At 39.1% G+C, this 16,593-nt stretch overlaps 1 protein-coding gene across 8 annotated transcripts in view; it reads left to right on the top strand.

Annotated features, from left to right (window-relative positions):
- LOC110150681 (nucleoporin SEH1) overlaps positions 1-16,593 on the top strand; it is a 97,560-nt gene that overhangs the window by 39,036 nt on the left and 41,931 nt on the right. For all 8 annotated transcript variants that reach the window (XM_070464534.1, XM_020913721.2, XM_070464532.1 and 5 more), the window contains 8 exons: positions 2,627-2,987; positions 3,415-3,558; positions 4,525-4,589; positions 5,158-5,367; positions 7,228-7,354; positions 8,466-8,584; positions 11,234-12,065; positions 12,162-12,288. In XM_070464534.1, the coding sequence (XP_070320635.1) occupies positions 2,627-2,987; positions 3,415-3,558; positions 4,525-4,589; positions 5,158-5,367; positions 7,228-7,354; positions 8,466-8,584; positions 11,234-12,065; positions 12,162-12,288 (1,985 nt within the window). The remainder of the gene's footprint in view (positions 1-2,626; positions 2,988-3,414; positions 3,559-4,524; positions 4,590-5,157; positions 5,368-7,227; positions 7,355-8,465; positions 8,585-11,233; positions 12,066-12,161; positions 12,289-16,593) is intronic.

Here is a 16,593-nt window from a genome sequence, read left to right as displayed (position 1 = left end):
TACTTCCTGTGAATGAGGACATTTTCCTACATAATCACAATTTCTATTTGCTAGTGTAACTTTGATGTTGTGATTTAAATGAATACACAATCCAGGTTCACATTTATCCACTGTCTACAGATGTCCTTTATTTCTTTGGTTTTGGATCCAAGCTTTGATCAGGGATCACACTTGTATTTGGTTGCAGTGACATGGAGGTCTTTCATGTCATTAAACTTTTTGTAAAGTTTAGGCCTGTTGTTTTGTAAAATGATCTGTATGCTAGATATATGTGACTGCTTTCCCCTCCTGATTAAACATTCCCGATGTGTGAACAGTTGAAACATAGGGCAGTGGTGTGCATTCTGATTACAGCCTCTGGGAAGGCCTGTCATTCCATTTGTCTCCTCTTGGTGGTGCTCTTTGCTATCTTGATGAATGTGGGGTTAGATTCCTCCTCCTCCTCCTTTGTTATCAGGAGGTGATCTATGGGATTTCATGTGCTTTCTTTGCCTCTTCCTGAAACCCTACCTCCTGAGATCTTTGGATTGCTTTTATTTTTTTCCTGTCTCACATTTCCTCACTCTCAAGTTTTGCTGGGTTACAGTGTCCAAGTATAGACAGAGACCTCTGTTTTTGTGTTTAGGTGTACAAGCTGTCAGAGCAGCTGTAAACCCCCTGCCTTTGTTTTTCTTTTTTTTTTTAAAAAGAAAAAGCACAAAGCCTTGTGACTTTCAGTTGTAACGAGGGGCTGCTCTGCTCCGTTAGAAGCCCTGACCTGGAATGGGTTGCCAACCAGTGGCTTTGCTCCAGGTTTCCTCCCTGTGTTGTCCTGTCCTCTTCCGCCTGCCACCATTGGTCACAGTCCCATAGGTGGTAGCTTTGCCCTGTTAGCCTCAAGAACATTCTTTCTTCAGCATTGTTTTCAGGTGCTTTGTGGAGGAGAGAGCTGGTTTCCTGCGTTCTGGTTCTTTTTTGTCTTTGCTAGTATCCTATATGAAAAATAGTTTTTTTTTTTTTTTTTTTTTAATAGTTTTAAATGTCAGTTCTTTGTCTCCTTTTTTTCCCCATTGGAATGTTCATATTTTAACTTTTTAAAATAAACTTTCTATGTTGAGATAACTTTGATCATTGTGCACTTTTTTTTTTTTTTGACTTGAACAACAAATGCATATCTCCTCACAGTTCTGGAGGTGGTGAGTCTGGATCCAGGTGTGAGCAGGGTGGGCTCCCACGGCTTCTCTCCTTGGAGACGGCAACTTCTGTGACCCCACTGGGTCTCCCTTTGCTGGTCCTCGTGTATTTTCAGGCTTTTGGTAGTTTTTTAGGTGTTTATGATGGTTTTCTAGGGCTGCCAGAACAGATTACCAAAGTTTTCTAACTTGAAATAACAGAAATTTACTTTCTCATGGTTCTAAAATGTTGACAGGGCCAAGTGCCCCCCAGAGTCTCCTTCCTGCCTCTTGCAGCCTCTGTGGCCCTGGTGTCCTTAGTTCATGGCCACATCACTCCATTGTCTGTTCCATCTTCACTTGGCCTGTCCCTGTCTTTCTGATCCCTCTGAGGTCTCCCTTCTCCTTTCTCTTGTAAGGACATTGCTTGTGGGGTTTAAGGCCCACCCCAAATCCAGGATGTTCTCGTCTCAAGATCTTCAGCTTAGTTGCATTTGCAAAGACCCTGTTTCTGAATAAGGCCATAGTTTGCAGGTACCACCTGGGGATAAGACTTGGACACATCTTTTCCAAGAGATAGAGTTTAACCCACAAAAGTGTTCCACTAAGAAGTTATTATTCACTGAAGAATATAAAACTGTCCATTTGTATTTCCTCATAGTGCTTTTGCATCTAATCTTTAAGTCATTTGGAGTTTATTTTGAGATAAAGTGGAGATTGTTTATTTTTTGTATAAAAAATTGTTGGAAAATCACCAAGTTAATAAATGATGTCACTAGATTTTAAATGTATGGCCTTATTTCAAAGTTAGTGGCTTATCTTTTATATATAGCTATCTCTGTGTAGTATCCTGACTTTGAAAAGCCTTATCTGTGAAGCCTGTTAAAGGCTTTGCTGGCACTTGATAGTTAGCAGTGGCTGAATATCTGAGAAGTGTGTTGTGGGCACACAAGTCCCTTTCAGCAGCTGTTATTCTAGGAAAGAGTGAGGAGTGCCATTTGGGAAGGATTGTTGGAGAGTGTGTTTTCGAGGCCATGGTTAAATTGTCGTGTCTGATGCAGTTGTTCTTGGACTCCTGACAGTCATTTGTAGTATTTGCTGTTTTACTCCTATTAAATGTCATTCATTTATGTTTTCAGAGTCTGTTAATCATATTAATTCTTTGAGTCTAGCCACACTGATGGGCTTCCTATCCTTTTAGATAGGGTAGGAAGGTAGTTACAAGAGTTATACTTCTAAAATCCTGAACTATAGTGAGCACCTTGGCCATACTTTTGGTATCTGAGTCTGTTGGTGTATATTTGCCATTGGTTTTGGTAAATTCTTTACGATTGGTTCACATACAGTCTAGAAGAATACTGTGTTGTCCATTCCTTTCTAGAATAAATATTTTATGTCATCTGCATAACTTTTTTTTTTTGAAAGAAGTTATGAAAAACAAAACTTATTTCTGGTCTATTATTTACTTTTTAAAGGAAAGTGGAAGAGCAGAAGTTCTGGTGAAGACTCTTAGGACTCCTAGTGAGAAACTTAACCCCGTTTACTTTCATGACACAAATGCCAGTAAAGATGATTTTGATTTGATGGATTCTCTAAAGCTGGAGAAAGGGTCTCCTCATCAAAATAAGCATTTGGCGTCAGACTCAGAAACCGTTTTGCCTGTGGATAGATTTTTAGACACTGAGACGCCTCAAGTGTCCATTCAAACAAATGTGGATGTAGCATCTTTGAAGCCTGTTAGTGACAATGCATTTAATTCCACTGATGCTCTGTGGTCACCCACCAGTGAAAGGCAAACCTGTGAATGTTACGAGTTGGTTGGAAAGACCAAGGACCGTGAGTGGGCCTTTGTTTCTTTTTTCTTTTTAAATAAAAGTAAGAAATATATAAAATACACATTTTGAATATACTGTATTTCCAAGTGGAACTTGTGTAATCTTTTGTATTAAAATATATACATGTTCTGTGTTTTAAATCTGTGGATTTAAAAATGGTGTACTTATCTGGTGGAAAAGTGCCTTTGTCAGTGTTTGTTGTCTTCTCCTTCCTCCCTCATCCTCTGTGATGGACTTTACTGGGACTAAGGCTGGCGATTTCACCATCAGAGAGAGGCTTTTCTTTTGGGGAAATGGGTTTCCTAATTTTGGGCAGATTTCAGTACCATTGATAACCAAGATAAGTCAGCTAAATGAAATCATTTAAGAATATCATATCATTTTGTTTGTTGTGTGTCATTGGATGTGTCTGAAATTCTCTTTTCTAGAAGCAGACCCACCACAGAGTGTGGTCTATCAGGATGAGGAGGGCAGATGGGTCACTGATCTCGCCTATTACACACCTTTTGACAAAGAACAAGATATCAATGTGTCTCTCAATAATGAGCTGAACGAAGACTTCCGATCTGGCTGTAAGTGTTCTGATAGCCTCTGCTTTTAACCATTTTCATTGTTTCTGATGGTCTTCTGAGGTTAGTCTGTCATCCTGGTTGGCCACATCAAATCCCTTTTGGAGGATGTGCTTAGCTCCTCACTTGTTTCTTTAGGAACAGAGGCTCATGTCCATCATTGCTCATCACTGGGACTGAGCTGAGCCTTCCCTAATCTAGGATAGTGAGTCACTTTAGCACCTGAGAGCATTAGGAACCTCAGTCAGGTTTGTTAATTCTAATGCCTTAAACAGGGTCATTTGATGTCCTGTCTGTCTGTCCTGTCTGTCTGTCCCTTTCCCCGTGGTGTTACACATGGCCCTCTGCTCACTCACCTGGCCTTGTGGCCTTGGCCTAGAGATGGAGGGCTGTGTGCCCGTTGGTTTCCTAAGGTGAGCTGAGTTGCTTAGTTGAAACGTTGAGGAACAGACACTGGGTGATCACTTGTCCCTGTTTGCCCAGGCTGTGGGGTTTATTGGGATATGGGATTTTTCCTTTCAAAAACTGGGGCAGTCCTGGGTGTTGGGACGAATAGGTAGTTCACACCATGATGAATTTATAGAGGGGCTTGTCAGTCTGATGGTTCCAGATGAAATTCCATGCATATCATGGACAACTGCTGTAACTCTCGTGTGCCAGATTTGCACGGCTGAAATTAATGTGAATCTTATAAAAAGCTTACATTGTAAAGCCCTGTTAGTAAGTTAGGGCAAGTTAGTACCTCATGAAATCAGTTGCAGTAGGGGGTTCATTACGAAAAGTTCCAGAACCGTATACTCTTACGTGCTTAATGCAGATGTGTCATCGGTTCTGTGATGGAAGCTTTCACGTATTTCTTTCAATTTTGTTTCTTTATTATTTCATTTTTCTAACTAGCTAAGCTGTATTTATATGCTAGTATTTAATTGAGCATTAGTACAATATAATTATGTAAACTTTTTTTTTAAGCTGATGCATTGGATTTGATTGCACAAGATGAAGAAGAATTTAATAAAGAGCATCAGTTTATGCAGGTTTGTATTTTATTGACATTAACAACAGTTCAGAATTTTTCTTGTATTTAAATGTAGGTAAAATGTTCATTTCTTTCTGAGAATATGTAGTGAGAATACATAGATACATAGTATAGAATTATATCTTGATATTCCTTATGTTTAGATAGTTTCTGCCTTTTCCTTCACATAGTTAATTATTAATTGAAAAATAAATGGCCTACTGAAATAATGATTATTAATTCACTTAAAACTGCCTGAATAGGCTTCAAAGATATTTCCATAGTTTTTAATCATGTTTTAAACTGAGTAGTGCTATTTATATTTATTTGAAGAGACATTCCTCTCTAAAGATTTGTGTCAATGACAATCAGTATTTGATTAAGCAGTATATTAAAGCAATGTGTATTGTAACTTAAGTATTAAAAATTTCTTCTGGACTTCATTACATTTCTTAGCTGCTTAAGCTTGAATTTGTCCAAACTTTTTAAAAATTTAAGTACTTAAATTTCCTTAGTTATATTAGTATTTTATGTGTTAGAAAAACAGAAGGCTTGCTGTAGAAATGAAATGATAACTTTCTTCCTAGGAAGAAAATATAGATGCCCAGAACATGTCAGTTGCCCTTGGAGATACATCATGGGGAACTTCGGTCAACTATAGTCTGCTGAGGAGATCACTGAGTGCCTCAGATGTGGACAGAGATGATGCCAGTTACTTACGTCTGTCTTTAGGGGAGTTCTTTGCTCAAAGGTCTGAAGCTCTCGGTTGCCTTGGTGGTGGTTATAATGTGAAAAGAGTGAGTACCATGTATATTGGGAGTGGTTAAATGCACCAGCCCTTATGTACTGAATGCAATGACAGTGTAGCCAGATCATAGTGTCTTTAAAGCAGAGACAGAATAGGGGCGTGGTGGGATGATGGGAAAACATTTCGATTTTTAGTGGTTGTACCCTTGCTCCAGTCCTAGCTCTGTCTTTTAACTAGTTCTGTGTCATGGAACTCCTCTGTGCCTTAATTTTCCGATTTCTAGGATGCAATACTGTCTTACAGGGTTTGTGGGTTACTGTGCTGGTGCACTACGGTGTTCAGCACAGCTTCACATGCATGAAGTACTTAATGTTTGTTGCTGTTGTTATGTCCTTGGTTGTGGGAAGAATTCAGAGATTCATTAATTTTTAAACCTCTGGTCTAAAAACATGTTTCGAAATATAGTAGTGTTTTGGTTTAATAGGATGTACGTGTAAAAAGTTTTAAATGCCAGTGTTATTGGTAAGTTGTATGAGGCAGGAGGGGAAGCTATGTCATTTCTAGGGTCAGGGCGGTGTCTGAGGAGGGGTACTGTGCTGGTGCCTGACAGGTGGGGAGGAGGCGGCGTGTTCGCAGTGAAGGCCTGGAGATGCCAAGTGGAGCTTGAGTGGCACATTCAAGGAGCAGACGCAGAGAGCAGGCAGACAGCTCCTGTGAGTGGGGCAGCAGGCGGATGGCTGGTGGAAGTAGACAAGGGCCAGGTCGTGAGGGGCCCTCGCAGGGCTTGGGGGCATCTCACGGGGACAGGGAGGCAGGGAGTAGTTTTCAGGCCCAGATGTGAGAGGAGCTGGAGGATCAGTGGGCAGAGACTGAGCCACGTAGTAGGTGTCACGAAGGCCAGGGAATAGGATGGCAGTAGGAAACAAAAGAGTCTAGGGCGTGGGAGTGCCTCCGGAGAATTCTGTGTTGGGAATTGGTGCTGTCATAGTGAGTGTATGCTAAACCTGAACTTCATTGAGAGTGTAATTTGAAACAGCTGGTGAGTTAGAACACTGCCGATTTACAGAAAAATTTGAACTGTGGGTCCTATCTGTGCAGTGAATTAAAAAATGAGAGTAAATACCTAGGCAGATATTTCTTCCTGGACCGATTGGTTTTGACATTATGAGATAATTTGAAGAGTAACTGAATTCCTTTCTGAACAGCTGGACAAAACACCAGGTACTGGAAAGATGCATCTGTCACTTTGTGTTAGTTGTGAAATGTTGCTTGGTTCAGGTTGCTGGATCAAAGGAAGAAATCCCCAAGTGAAGATCAGTTGAAAATTGAGTGCCTTTAGTGAATTTGCATTTCAGATCTGTTCTGTGAGAGCTCTGGAAAGAAGCTGCATGGGGAATTCCCTGCCCCTGAGAAAGGTCCTTGAATGCAGACCTTCTGAATGCTCATCCAAGGCAGTAGGAACATGTCTAATCTTAATACAGGTTTTCGGGGACCTATTTATTGTGTAAAATAAAATACCCTTCTAAGTACTGTAAGTTCCAGTAAGGCAGAAAATTTAATCTTTCTTCTTACTGATGTTACTAACAGTACCTTACAGATAGTAGGTGCTCAGTAGTAATTGCTGAAGGAACAATGTGTCGTTTCTGGGTTGTTTTCATTTGGATTTCTTAGTAAGGGCAGATTATTTGGCAGTATTCATTCTGATGATTACAGATAGCTAGCAGTAAGGAAATAAAAGGTCCTGTCTGGACTTGTAATGTTCATTTCTAGCAACTTAACATTTAAATGAAAAATCAGAATTACTTTGTTGAAATCTGTTTAACTAGTTTACGAGTATTAGGATAAAATAGTCTAGAATTTCTCAAAGGAGTTGAATATAAAGAAAATAATTCACATGTTTATTTTGTAGCCATCGTTTGGTTATTTTATTAGATCACCAGAGAAAAGAGAACCTATTGCCCTAATAAGAAAATCAGACCTATCAAGAAGTAATTTGGGAAAAGAAGTGGCTGATCTTAACCCTGGTCTTTTTTCAGGTAATGGATTAAATGAAATTTTTAGTAAACATTTTATTTAACCTGTAAATTAGTGGTTGTGTGATCATGTTCTTATGAGGAAGAAAGTATTTGAATTTTTTGAGTATTAGTTACTGATTTGATTTTTATACAACTTCACATTGCCTTTTCAGTTTAAAGCTGAAACAAGTCAGCCAAAATTCACCTAAATCCTTCTGTTAAAAACCAAAGTGAATGGAATATAATTTGTTCAGGTGATCGATCGGCTTAACTTTGGCACGTTAAACTACTGAGTTAATGAATTATAACTTACTATATGTATCATTTAGGTAGACTTTAAAGAAGTTTTCAGATTGGGGCTGTGGTACTATAAATATGATAAATATCTCTGAATATTAAAAGCCATACTTCAATGATTAATATACAGTTATCAAACAGCTGCTTTTTGCTAATATAATGCTTAGTGTATTATATTATGATATGGTATAAAATGTGCTTTAGTCCTTAAAGAGCTTATATTCTAGAGGCTGGGGAGTGGGGTGGGGTAGTGGAATAAAGAGGCTGTACATAGTATTAATTGACTTTCTGTTATTATAAAGAATTATTCATTTTAAAATTCAACTTGCATATTCATGAAATGTTTGAAAGTGAAAAGTATTAAATGAAGTTGTCAGTATTTTGCAAGAAAGAGATTAAAATCCACAATCTTCTTCAAAATTTATACTTTGAAGAATCCAGCTAAATGAACAAAGATATGGTTCTTTGTCCTAGTGACTGTACATTTAAACAGCTTTTATGAGGCTGACTGATATTTGGTATATAAAGATTTCTTCCTTGTTAATTATATTTAGTGGTCATTATCCATGGATTGGGCTTCCCTTGTGGCTCAGCTGGTAAAGAATCTGCTTGCAATGTGGGAGACCTGGGTTTGATCTCTTGGTTGGGAAGATCCCCTGGAGAAGGGAAAGGCTACCCACTCCAGTATTCTGGTCTGGAGAATTCCACGGACTGTATAGTCCACGGGGTCGCAAAGAGTTGGACACGACTGAGTGACTTTCACCTCACACTTTGCACGGATTGTCCCTGTGACATAGTTTATGGATGTAAATTGAGTATTATATATTTTCTGCAGGAGATTTAAAGGCACAGCTAAGTGAAGAATCAGTTACACTTCAGGCTGAAGAACTGGAGAGTATTTCACAAGTGGATGAAAATGATGTGACATTAACTGCCAATAAAGGAAAAGCAGAGGTATTTTAAGCCTTTCATGAGGGAGAGCTAAAACCCATGTTATCATAATTTTTTACAAGATCAAGATAAGGTCACATGTAAAAATGTATAACTTTTTTTTTTACTCAGTTTTACTACAAGTATCATTTAAATATTACCAGTGTGTAATAAATGTACAAAAGAGTTTATAAAACATAAACTTAGTGAGTTATCAAAACTTATACACCCATGTACACCCAAGGTCAAGAAAGAATATTATCAGCAGCTATCAAAACTTATACACCCATGTACACCCAAGGTCAAGAAAGAACATTGTCAGCAGCCCAGGAGCCATGTTTTTGTCCCTTCTGAAGACTACTTCCTCCTGTCTAACCTCTAACACTGTCACCTGTTCATCTCATTTTGAACTTTATATGTAAGAAATCATGTAGTAGCATAAATTTTTTCTTTTTTTTTCCAGTTATGTTTGTAAGATTCAACTATGATAAGTAGGTAATTTTCATTGCTGTATAGTATTCTACTCTGAATATTCTGCTATTGATATATCCTGTCTACTGTTGATGGATATTTGAAATCTTTCTTATATCAGTATGACACTGTTAAATAGTGTAGTTTTATAGTAAAAGTATGTTGGCTATTTTGTTGTTGTTTTGTTCAAGTCACTAAGTCATGTCCAACTGTTTGTGACCCCATGGACTGCAGCACGTGAGGCTTCCCTGTCCACAACCTCCTAGAGTTTGCTCAAATTCATGTCCATGATGGGGTTTTTTGGTTTTCCCTGTCTCTTCCTTAACATTAAAAGTATCATAAAACATTCAGTTTACTTTATTCCAGTCTTATAAGTGCATATTGTTTATATTTATTTCTCTTTGTAAACCCCATAAGAGATTATGATGATGTTGATAGTGATTACTATTATTACATACAACCAATGTGTATCTCTGATCTTCCATTTAAGATTAATTTTCTTTTGCCTGAAGAATACCCTTACAATTTTGTTTTGTGAGGGACTGCTGGTAATGAATCCAGTTTTGTCAGTCTGAAAATATCTTTATTTTACCTTTATTCTTGAAACGTATTTTTGTTTGGTGTATGTTTGTTAACAAGTATATTAGACTTTTCAGTATCTTTTTCTTTGATATTCTTTCTGTTCTGTTGTGTTCTCTGTTACTTTCTCTTGCATTCTGGATTATTTTTTTTAGACTTCTCTTCCAAGTCTGATTCTTTTTTCAGTTGTGTCCAAGTTGTGAAACCTGTCCTTTGGGTTCTTAATTTGTTATTGTGTTTTTTAATTATAGAATTTACATTTAGTTCTTTCTTGATAATTTCTCGTCTTCTGTTGCGTTCTCAGTGTCATTGTTGTTTTTCTTAAATATGTATGTATGTATTTGGCTATGGCAGATGGGATCTTTTTAGTTGCAGCATTCAGGATCTAGTTCCCCAACCAGGGATCAAACCTGGGCCTCCTGCACTGGGAGTGTAGCCACTGGACCACAGGGAAGTCCCTTAATGTTACTTTTTATTCCCTTAAGTATGTTTTAGGTTTTGTTAGATTTGATGTTTTAGACTCTTGAGAGTCCATTGTATGCATGTTCTGCAGTTCTCTTTTTCTGGAATGTGGGACGCATTACTTTGGAGCATTGTGAGGAGTACATTTTTACAGGAAAAGTTGCTGAAATATTTGAGTCCATGGGAGATACTTTCCAGACAGGATTTTTATTTGCTTCTGAGTGAGGAACACCAGCAGTCTTACGTTGCTTTAATTCAGTTCCTGGGATCAAGGTGTTCGGAGCTAAGCCACCTTTACTCCTTGGGTGTAGCCCTCTGTGGTCTTGTCCTAAAGCATGGATATTCACTGTGATCACCACCTCTCCCTTATCATTGTCAGACTCTGAACCTGATTTTTGTACCCTTACTCCCTTAACAGCAGCTTTTCTTAGCTTCTTTTAAAAAAATTATTATTTTCTTAGCTTCTTAAGCTTCCTGACGTCTTAGCAGTAGCCCCCTCTTGCAGCAGAGACCCTGAGGAATAGCATCCCCAGGACTGGGCTCACCTCTCTGGGATTCTCTCTTCTCTTGGATTTTGGCCCCTTAGTTTTTAATTTCATTTTTTTAGCTGTCTAGTACCTTCTCAGAGTTGTTTTTGGACACGCTGTGTTGTTCTGATTACTCTCAGCCAGAGTTGGTTTGCATTACTTACTCTACTATTCTTGGAGGCTGAAGCCTTAATTTGTATTTAAAAAATATTAAATAGGTTTTTGTTGCTTTGTTGTTGGTTCCATTTCATTGTTTTACCCATGGCTTCTGTTTCTGTTTTGCTTATAAATAATTCTAACAGTTGACTGAAATTACCAAGAATATACTTGGAATCACTGTGACTCAGTGGCTTCTCAGTTTCAGTAGTTTAATTTTTTGGTTTACAGTTACTCTCTGATTCAGTTTAGTGTTTAACTCCTGAAGATGTTTTTTAAATAGCTGATGATCAGACCTTGTAAGTGAACTAGTACTCTGCAGTTAAAGTTGATAGCAGCTATTTTTTTTTTCTTTTCATTAGGAGATTCAACTGGTATACCATTAATTTCTTGCTGCTGTTAGATCTTATGTAGCACTTACAAATAAAGATTAATATGTGCATGTATATGGAACTGATGTGAACTTTTTGATCTCTAGGACACTTTCCTTGTCAGCAGCAAACCTCAGAGACATACAGATGAGCTGCCCAGTGAGAGTGACTCTGTGCTGAGGATAAGCACCATTGCTTCTGCCATCGCGGAAGCATCAGTGAGCGCTGACCCCCTCCAGCTTGCCACCATGATCAAGGCACTTTCAAATAAAACCCGAGAGAAGACTTGTCAGGAAGATGGTAAACAAAGGCACTATTCTGCCGTGTCTCATTTCTTACCTAATGATCTGGAAAAAAGTAATGGATCCAGCACATTTGATATGGAGAGATACCTTAAAAAAACAGAAATTAGTCAATATGAAGGTGGGCTGGACAACTTTTCAAGAGCTGGTGTGTCTGGTATTTGGGATTTATCTTTGTCCAAAGAACGGACTACACACGACATCCATGTGGTGGACCGGAGTGCTACTAGCATAAGCGTGAGGGAGCCAGAGGTGGACACTGCAGCCAGTTTTTATGGTGAAAGTGGAGACAGCGTGGATCAGGCATCGTTGAGAACAATTAGCTCTTCAAATTCAGTTCTTACAAATGTGGGCAAGAGAGAGGGTACAGCGGTTGATGTGAAGACACATTCCATTGACCACAAATCCCCAGATTCCGGTGATGGCGAAAAAGCTGCCTCCACACCCATTCCAGCCTCGGATAGTTGCTCTGTCGTTGGGAACCCCAGAGTAGCATCTCTGTGGCTGTCAGAAGAGTGTAAAGGCCTACAGGAGAGTAGGGACTACCAGAGGCAAAATGAGTGCATTAGTGAGACAAGTAACAGTGAAAAGCATGTGGCTTTTGAAAACCATTCCATAATCTCACCTAAAAGTGTTGGTAAGTGTCAGAGTAATTGGTCACACTCAAGAAATTGCATGGAGTGTTTTGTTTTGTCTTTTTCTGTCCTCATTGGAAAATACATCCTTCTGATAGATTTGAAAAGTCCCTCTCCTGAGCGCGGTGGACACGGCTCAGAGAACGGCGAGGACAGCTTCCGGCCTTCCACTTCTCCGCTGAGTCATTCTTCTCCTAGTGAAATTTCAGGAACTAGTTTATCAGGGTAGGTGCTTTTTTTTTTTTTCCCAAGGAATAAAAATACATGCTCAGTATAGGAAAATTGGAATAAAATGGAAGGGAAACTAGTCACTATAGGTTCATCTCTCAAAGCTAACAGTTATATTTTTGTGAGTTTCTTTCAAGCCATTTTTCTTTGCAAATTTCCATTCTCTGCTGTTTTCACTTACAGTAATTCCCCGTATTTAAAAAAAAATTAATGTTATAAACTGCATAATGGATCTGTCATGGTTTACTTGGTGCTTTTGGTAGGTATTGGGGATACTGGATTTTTTTTTTTTTCCATTTTAATGATACTGAGGTGAACAACTTTGCTCATAAAATTTTTCTCTGTGTTGTAACTGATTTCCTCAGAAGTAAAATTACCGAGTCAGGAATAAGAGTATTTTCAGGCTTTCCAGATTGGCAACCTGTTTTCCAGAAAGGGTGTTACTGACTTGCTCTTATATCTGTGTGTGATGAAGGTGTGCATTTCACTGTTTTCTTATCAGCATTTTAAATAACTTAATTTTGTATTTATTTTTTTATCTTGACAGTGTTAGTTTGTGCTCTTAATACTAATGAGATTGGTAGGTACTTTTTCAAAGGTTAGGATAAAAATTTTAATATTTTGCATGTTTGAACACAGTCTGTAGATTAACTTAATCTTCAAGTTATAGGAACTTTTTAATTTTTCAAAAATGATGTAAGAGTCAACATTGCTTCAAAAGTTTACACATATATAGGTATGTGTGTGTGTCCATGGAACTTTGAACAGTCTAAATATAGTGCTTTATCAGATGTGTCTATGTGTATTTATGTATAGATGTGTAGGTGGATGTGTTACAGGATAAATTCTTAGAAATGAGATTGTTGGGACAAAGAGTATATGTGTTCATGTTCCTATTTAAATTAGTGCAGCCCCTCCCTGGAGGTTGTGTTGGTCTAGTTTTCCACCAGCAGTTTAGGGTAGAGCCTGCTTTTCCACAGCCTCACCAACAGAGTGTTATTAAACTTTTTATTGTCAAAAATCTGATAGGTGAAAAAAATACTATTTCAGTGTAACTTTAAATCATGAGCAGTGATGAGCATCTTTTGTGTTTTCCTTTATGTCAAATACCTATTTGTGTTTGTTGCCCTCATGGACTATTAGTCTTTCTTGTCTCCGTTTCTTGGATCCCTGGATGTATTAAAGCGAGTGAATGGCCCTTTGTGACATGAATTGTACAGTTCCTAGTCTTTAGAAAGCTTTTCCTCTCGTACTTTTTGCTCTTGTAAATTCTTAGGTCCAGCTTACCCACACTGTTTCCCAAGATATGCAAAATCCAGGAACAGCTTGGGCAGCACTTAGTAGGTAACTTGGATATTAAATGTAATTTCAGTTTGTTTGAAAATATCGAATATTCATGATAATTTCGCTGCTTAGGTAAAATTTCCAGCTTACTAAAATCTTTCCTTAAACATATAAAAGATCTTTTGTAAAGCCATCAAAGAAAGAATCCATACATTTAGTAAAGTAAACTTTCTATATGACAGCAGTTTTTACCTCACAATTGACGCTTTATGCTAAAGATGCTTTCGAGTCTAATAAGATCTTTTGAGTCTAGTAACTTCGTTAGGCTCTGTCTCTGTGTTGACTTCATGGTCACCTTGCAGTGCCTTGTCATGCAGTGCCCTTTTAGTATTTGGAGTCAAGCTTCCTTTTATCAGAAAGGTTTATTATTATTATTATTTTAGTTGTTAAAATATTGGTTCTGACCAAATTTTGCTTGACTTCTGCATTTATTTTGTCTTTAATCCTTTCTTTTTTTTTCTTTTTCTCCCCCCCTTTCTTGAGGAACTTGTTAGAGCCACAGGGAGTTGCAAAGCTCGTATAGAGAGACCTTGTGTCCCTCCCCAGCTCCCCTGGCTCTTGCACGGAATCACCACCAGGAACTTGTCCTGGGCATGGTGTGCAGCTAGAATTGTGCCATTTTATCACAGGTGTGAATGTGTGTGACCACCTCCACAGTTCGAGACACAGAGCTTTTCCATCACAATAGTAATGCTTCTTTCTTAATTTCTTTTTCATTTTGTTTGCATTTTACATTTCTGCTTTCTAGATTCCTTTCAGTATTCCCTTTATTGTTTCTTAACTCCTGTGTACCTTCCAATATTATCTTGTTTTCTGTGGTTTTTATATTTTTAAATTGTATATGCAAAAATAAATTGTATATGCTGGCATTTACTAAAAACTAAGTGCCATATAAAGACATATTATTATGATTTTTTCCCTTCACCCTGCTTTTACTGCATGGTCAGAGACAAAGTGCTGGGCTGGATGCTCTTACACTTGGACCCACCTGTTTTTGTGTGCCTAAGTAAATAAACTCATTCTTTAAGTGTAGGAAACATACTTTAGGGAGATGCTAAACTTTCTCATGAACTTGGCACGTGGTCAGATACTTTGACGACTGCTTTGTTGACCCTTTCTAAAGTGACCATGGGATTGGTGAGCTTCCTCCTCTCCGAGGGTCAGCCACCTGCATCCCCACCGCTCAGCCAGGGCCAGATGGCAGGCTTGGTGGGAAAGAAGGTGGTCACAGCAGGTTCTGAGGTTTATTCTGCTGTCACTTGTCCTCCTTGCTGCTGCCTCACGCTCTGTGGGTGGGCATGCCACGTCCTCCTGTCCTTTCTGCTGCAGGACAGCCCTGCCTGCCAAGGCTGAACTTCTGGCTCTGGTTTATCTTCCTGCTGTTGGCCCTGTGCTTTTCCTGTCATCAGTGTAAGTGTACATGTCTGCGTCTTGTGGTTGCTTTTCCTGGGTTGTGCTGTCTGTGCACAGTGGTCTCTCCCTTTGTTCAGTTCAGTCGCTCAGTCATGTGTGACTCTTTGCAACCCCATGGACTGCACATGCCAGGCTTCCCTGTCCATCACCAACTCCTGGAGCTTGCTCAAACTCATGTCCATCGAGTCAGTGATGCCATCCAACCATCTCATCCTCTATCATCCCCTTCTCCTCCTGCCTTCAATCTTTCCCAGCATCAGGGTCTTTTCCAATGAGTCAGTTCTTCACATCAGGTGGCCAAAGTATTGGAGCTTCAGCTTCAGCATCAGTCCTTCCAATGAATATTCAGGATTGATTTCCTTTAGGATGGACTGGTTGGATCTCCTTGCAGTCCAAGGGACTCTCAAGAATCTTCTTCAACACCACAGTTCAAAAGCATCAATTCTTCGGCACTCAGTTTTCTTTATGGTCCAACTCTCACATTCATACATGACTGCTGGAAAAACCATAGTGATTAGGCAAAACTTTGTTGGCAAAGTAATGTCTGCATTTTAATAGGCTGTCTAGATTGGTCATAGCTTGCCTTCCAAGGAACAGACATCTTTTAATTTCATGGCTGCATTTACTCTTCTTCCCTGAGGAGAGTTGATGTCCAAGCTGGGACTGCCTCTTGGGGCATCCGTTCCTGTTTCTTTCTCCTCATCTTCATATCTCTGCATTCTCCCTGTATCATGGAGTAGCCTAGCTGTTCAAGTGTTTCTTCACCATTGCTGATTTTCTGCTGTACCAACTATGCTTTTCATGGCTGCCAGTATGATCATTCATTTTGTATTCATTTCTTTTTATTGAAATCCTACTTGTACTTTTTTATTGTAAAATGGCTTTCATGTTTTTAGTCTTTTTTTTTTCTTGTTTCTTCCAACTCATTTTCTTTAAGTTTCTTAACGTTCACGGTGAAATGTTGGTCAGAAGATTGATCTGTTGAGTGGCCACATCTTTCTGGTGAGAGCGTGTTGTCTCCTGACTGTGCCACTTGCCAGTACTCCTGCTGCTGATCTTTAATGTCCAGTCACCTTCTGGCAGGACCAGTGCTGCCTTGAGTCTTTGTGTGGCTGGCACCAGTCTGGCATCCTGAATTTCTCTCCTTTTGTTTCTGTGTGTTCTTACAGTTCAGTTCTCATTGCTTGAGGTAATAACAGCCTCAGTGCTTCTGTTCCTTTTGACCAGAGGCACTAGACTCAGCATGCTCCACAGTACCCAGAACTCTTCTTCATGCCGCCCCATGTTGTCTGTGTGAGTATGAGTGTGTGCGCATGTGTGTGCATGTGCATACAGAACCCACGCAGGTGCATGTCTTTCCGGGCTAAAGTGGGCCTGAAGCAAGTTGGTTAGTATTTTGTTTCCACAGATTAGAGATTCACTAGTGTTGGGTCAGTGCTGTCTTGATTTGGTCTTTGTAAAAATCCAGAATTCAAAATAGGATTTTCTCTCTGTAGCCATTGCCCACCTGAGTATTCCAAACTTTGCGGGGGTGGGGGGGGGGGT

This window comes from Odocoileus virginianus, unplaced genomic scaffold (assembly GCF_023699985.2).
Source record: "Odocoileus virginianus isolate 20LAN1187 ecotype Illinois unplaced genomic scaffold, Ovbor_1.2 Unplaced_Contig_27, whole genome shotgun sequence".
In the NCBI taxonomy this organism is placed as follows: Eukaryota; Metazoa; Chordata; class Mammalia; order Artiodactyla; family Cervidae; genus Odocoileus; species Odocoileus virginianus.
This window is presented reverse-complemented; position numbering and strand designations above follow the sequence as displayed.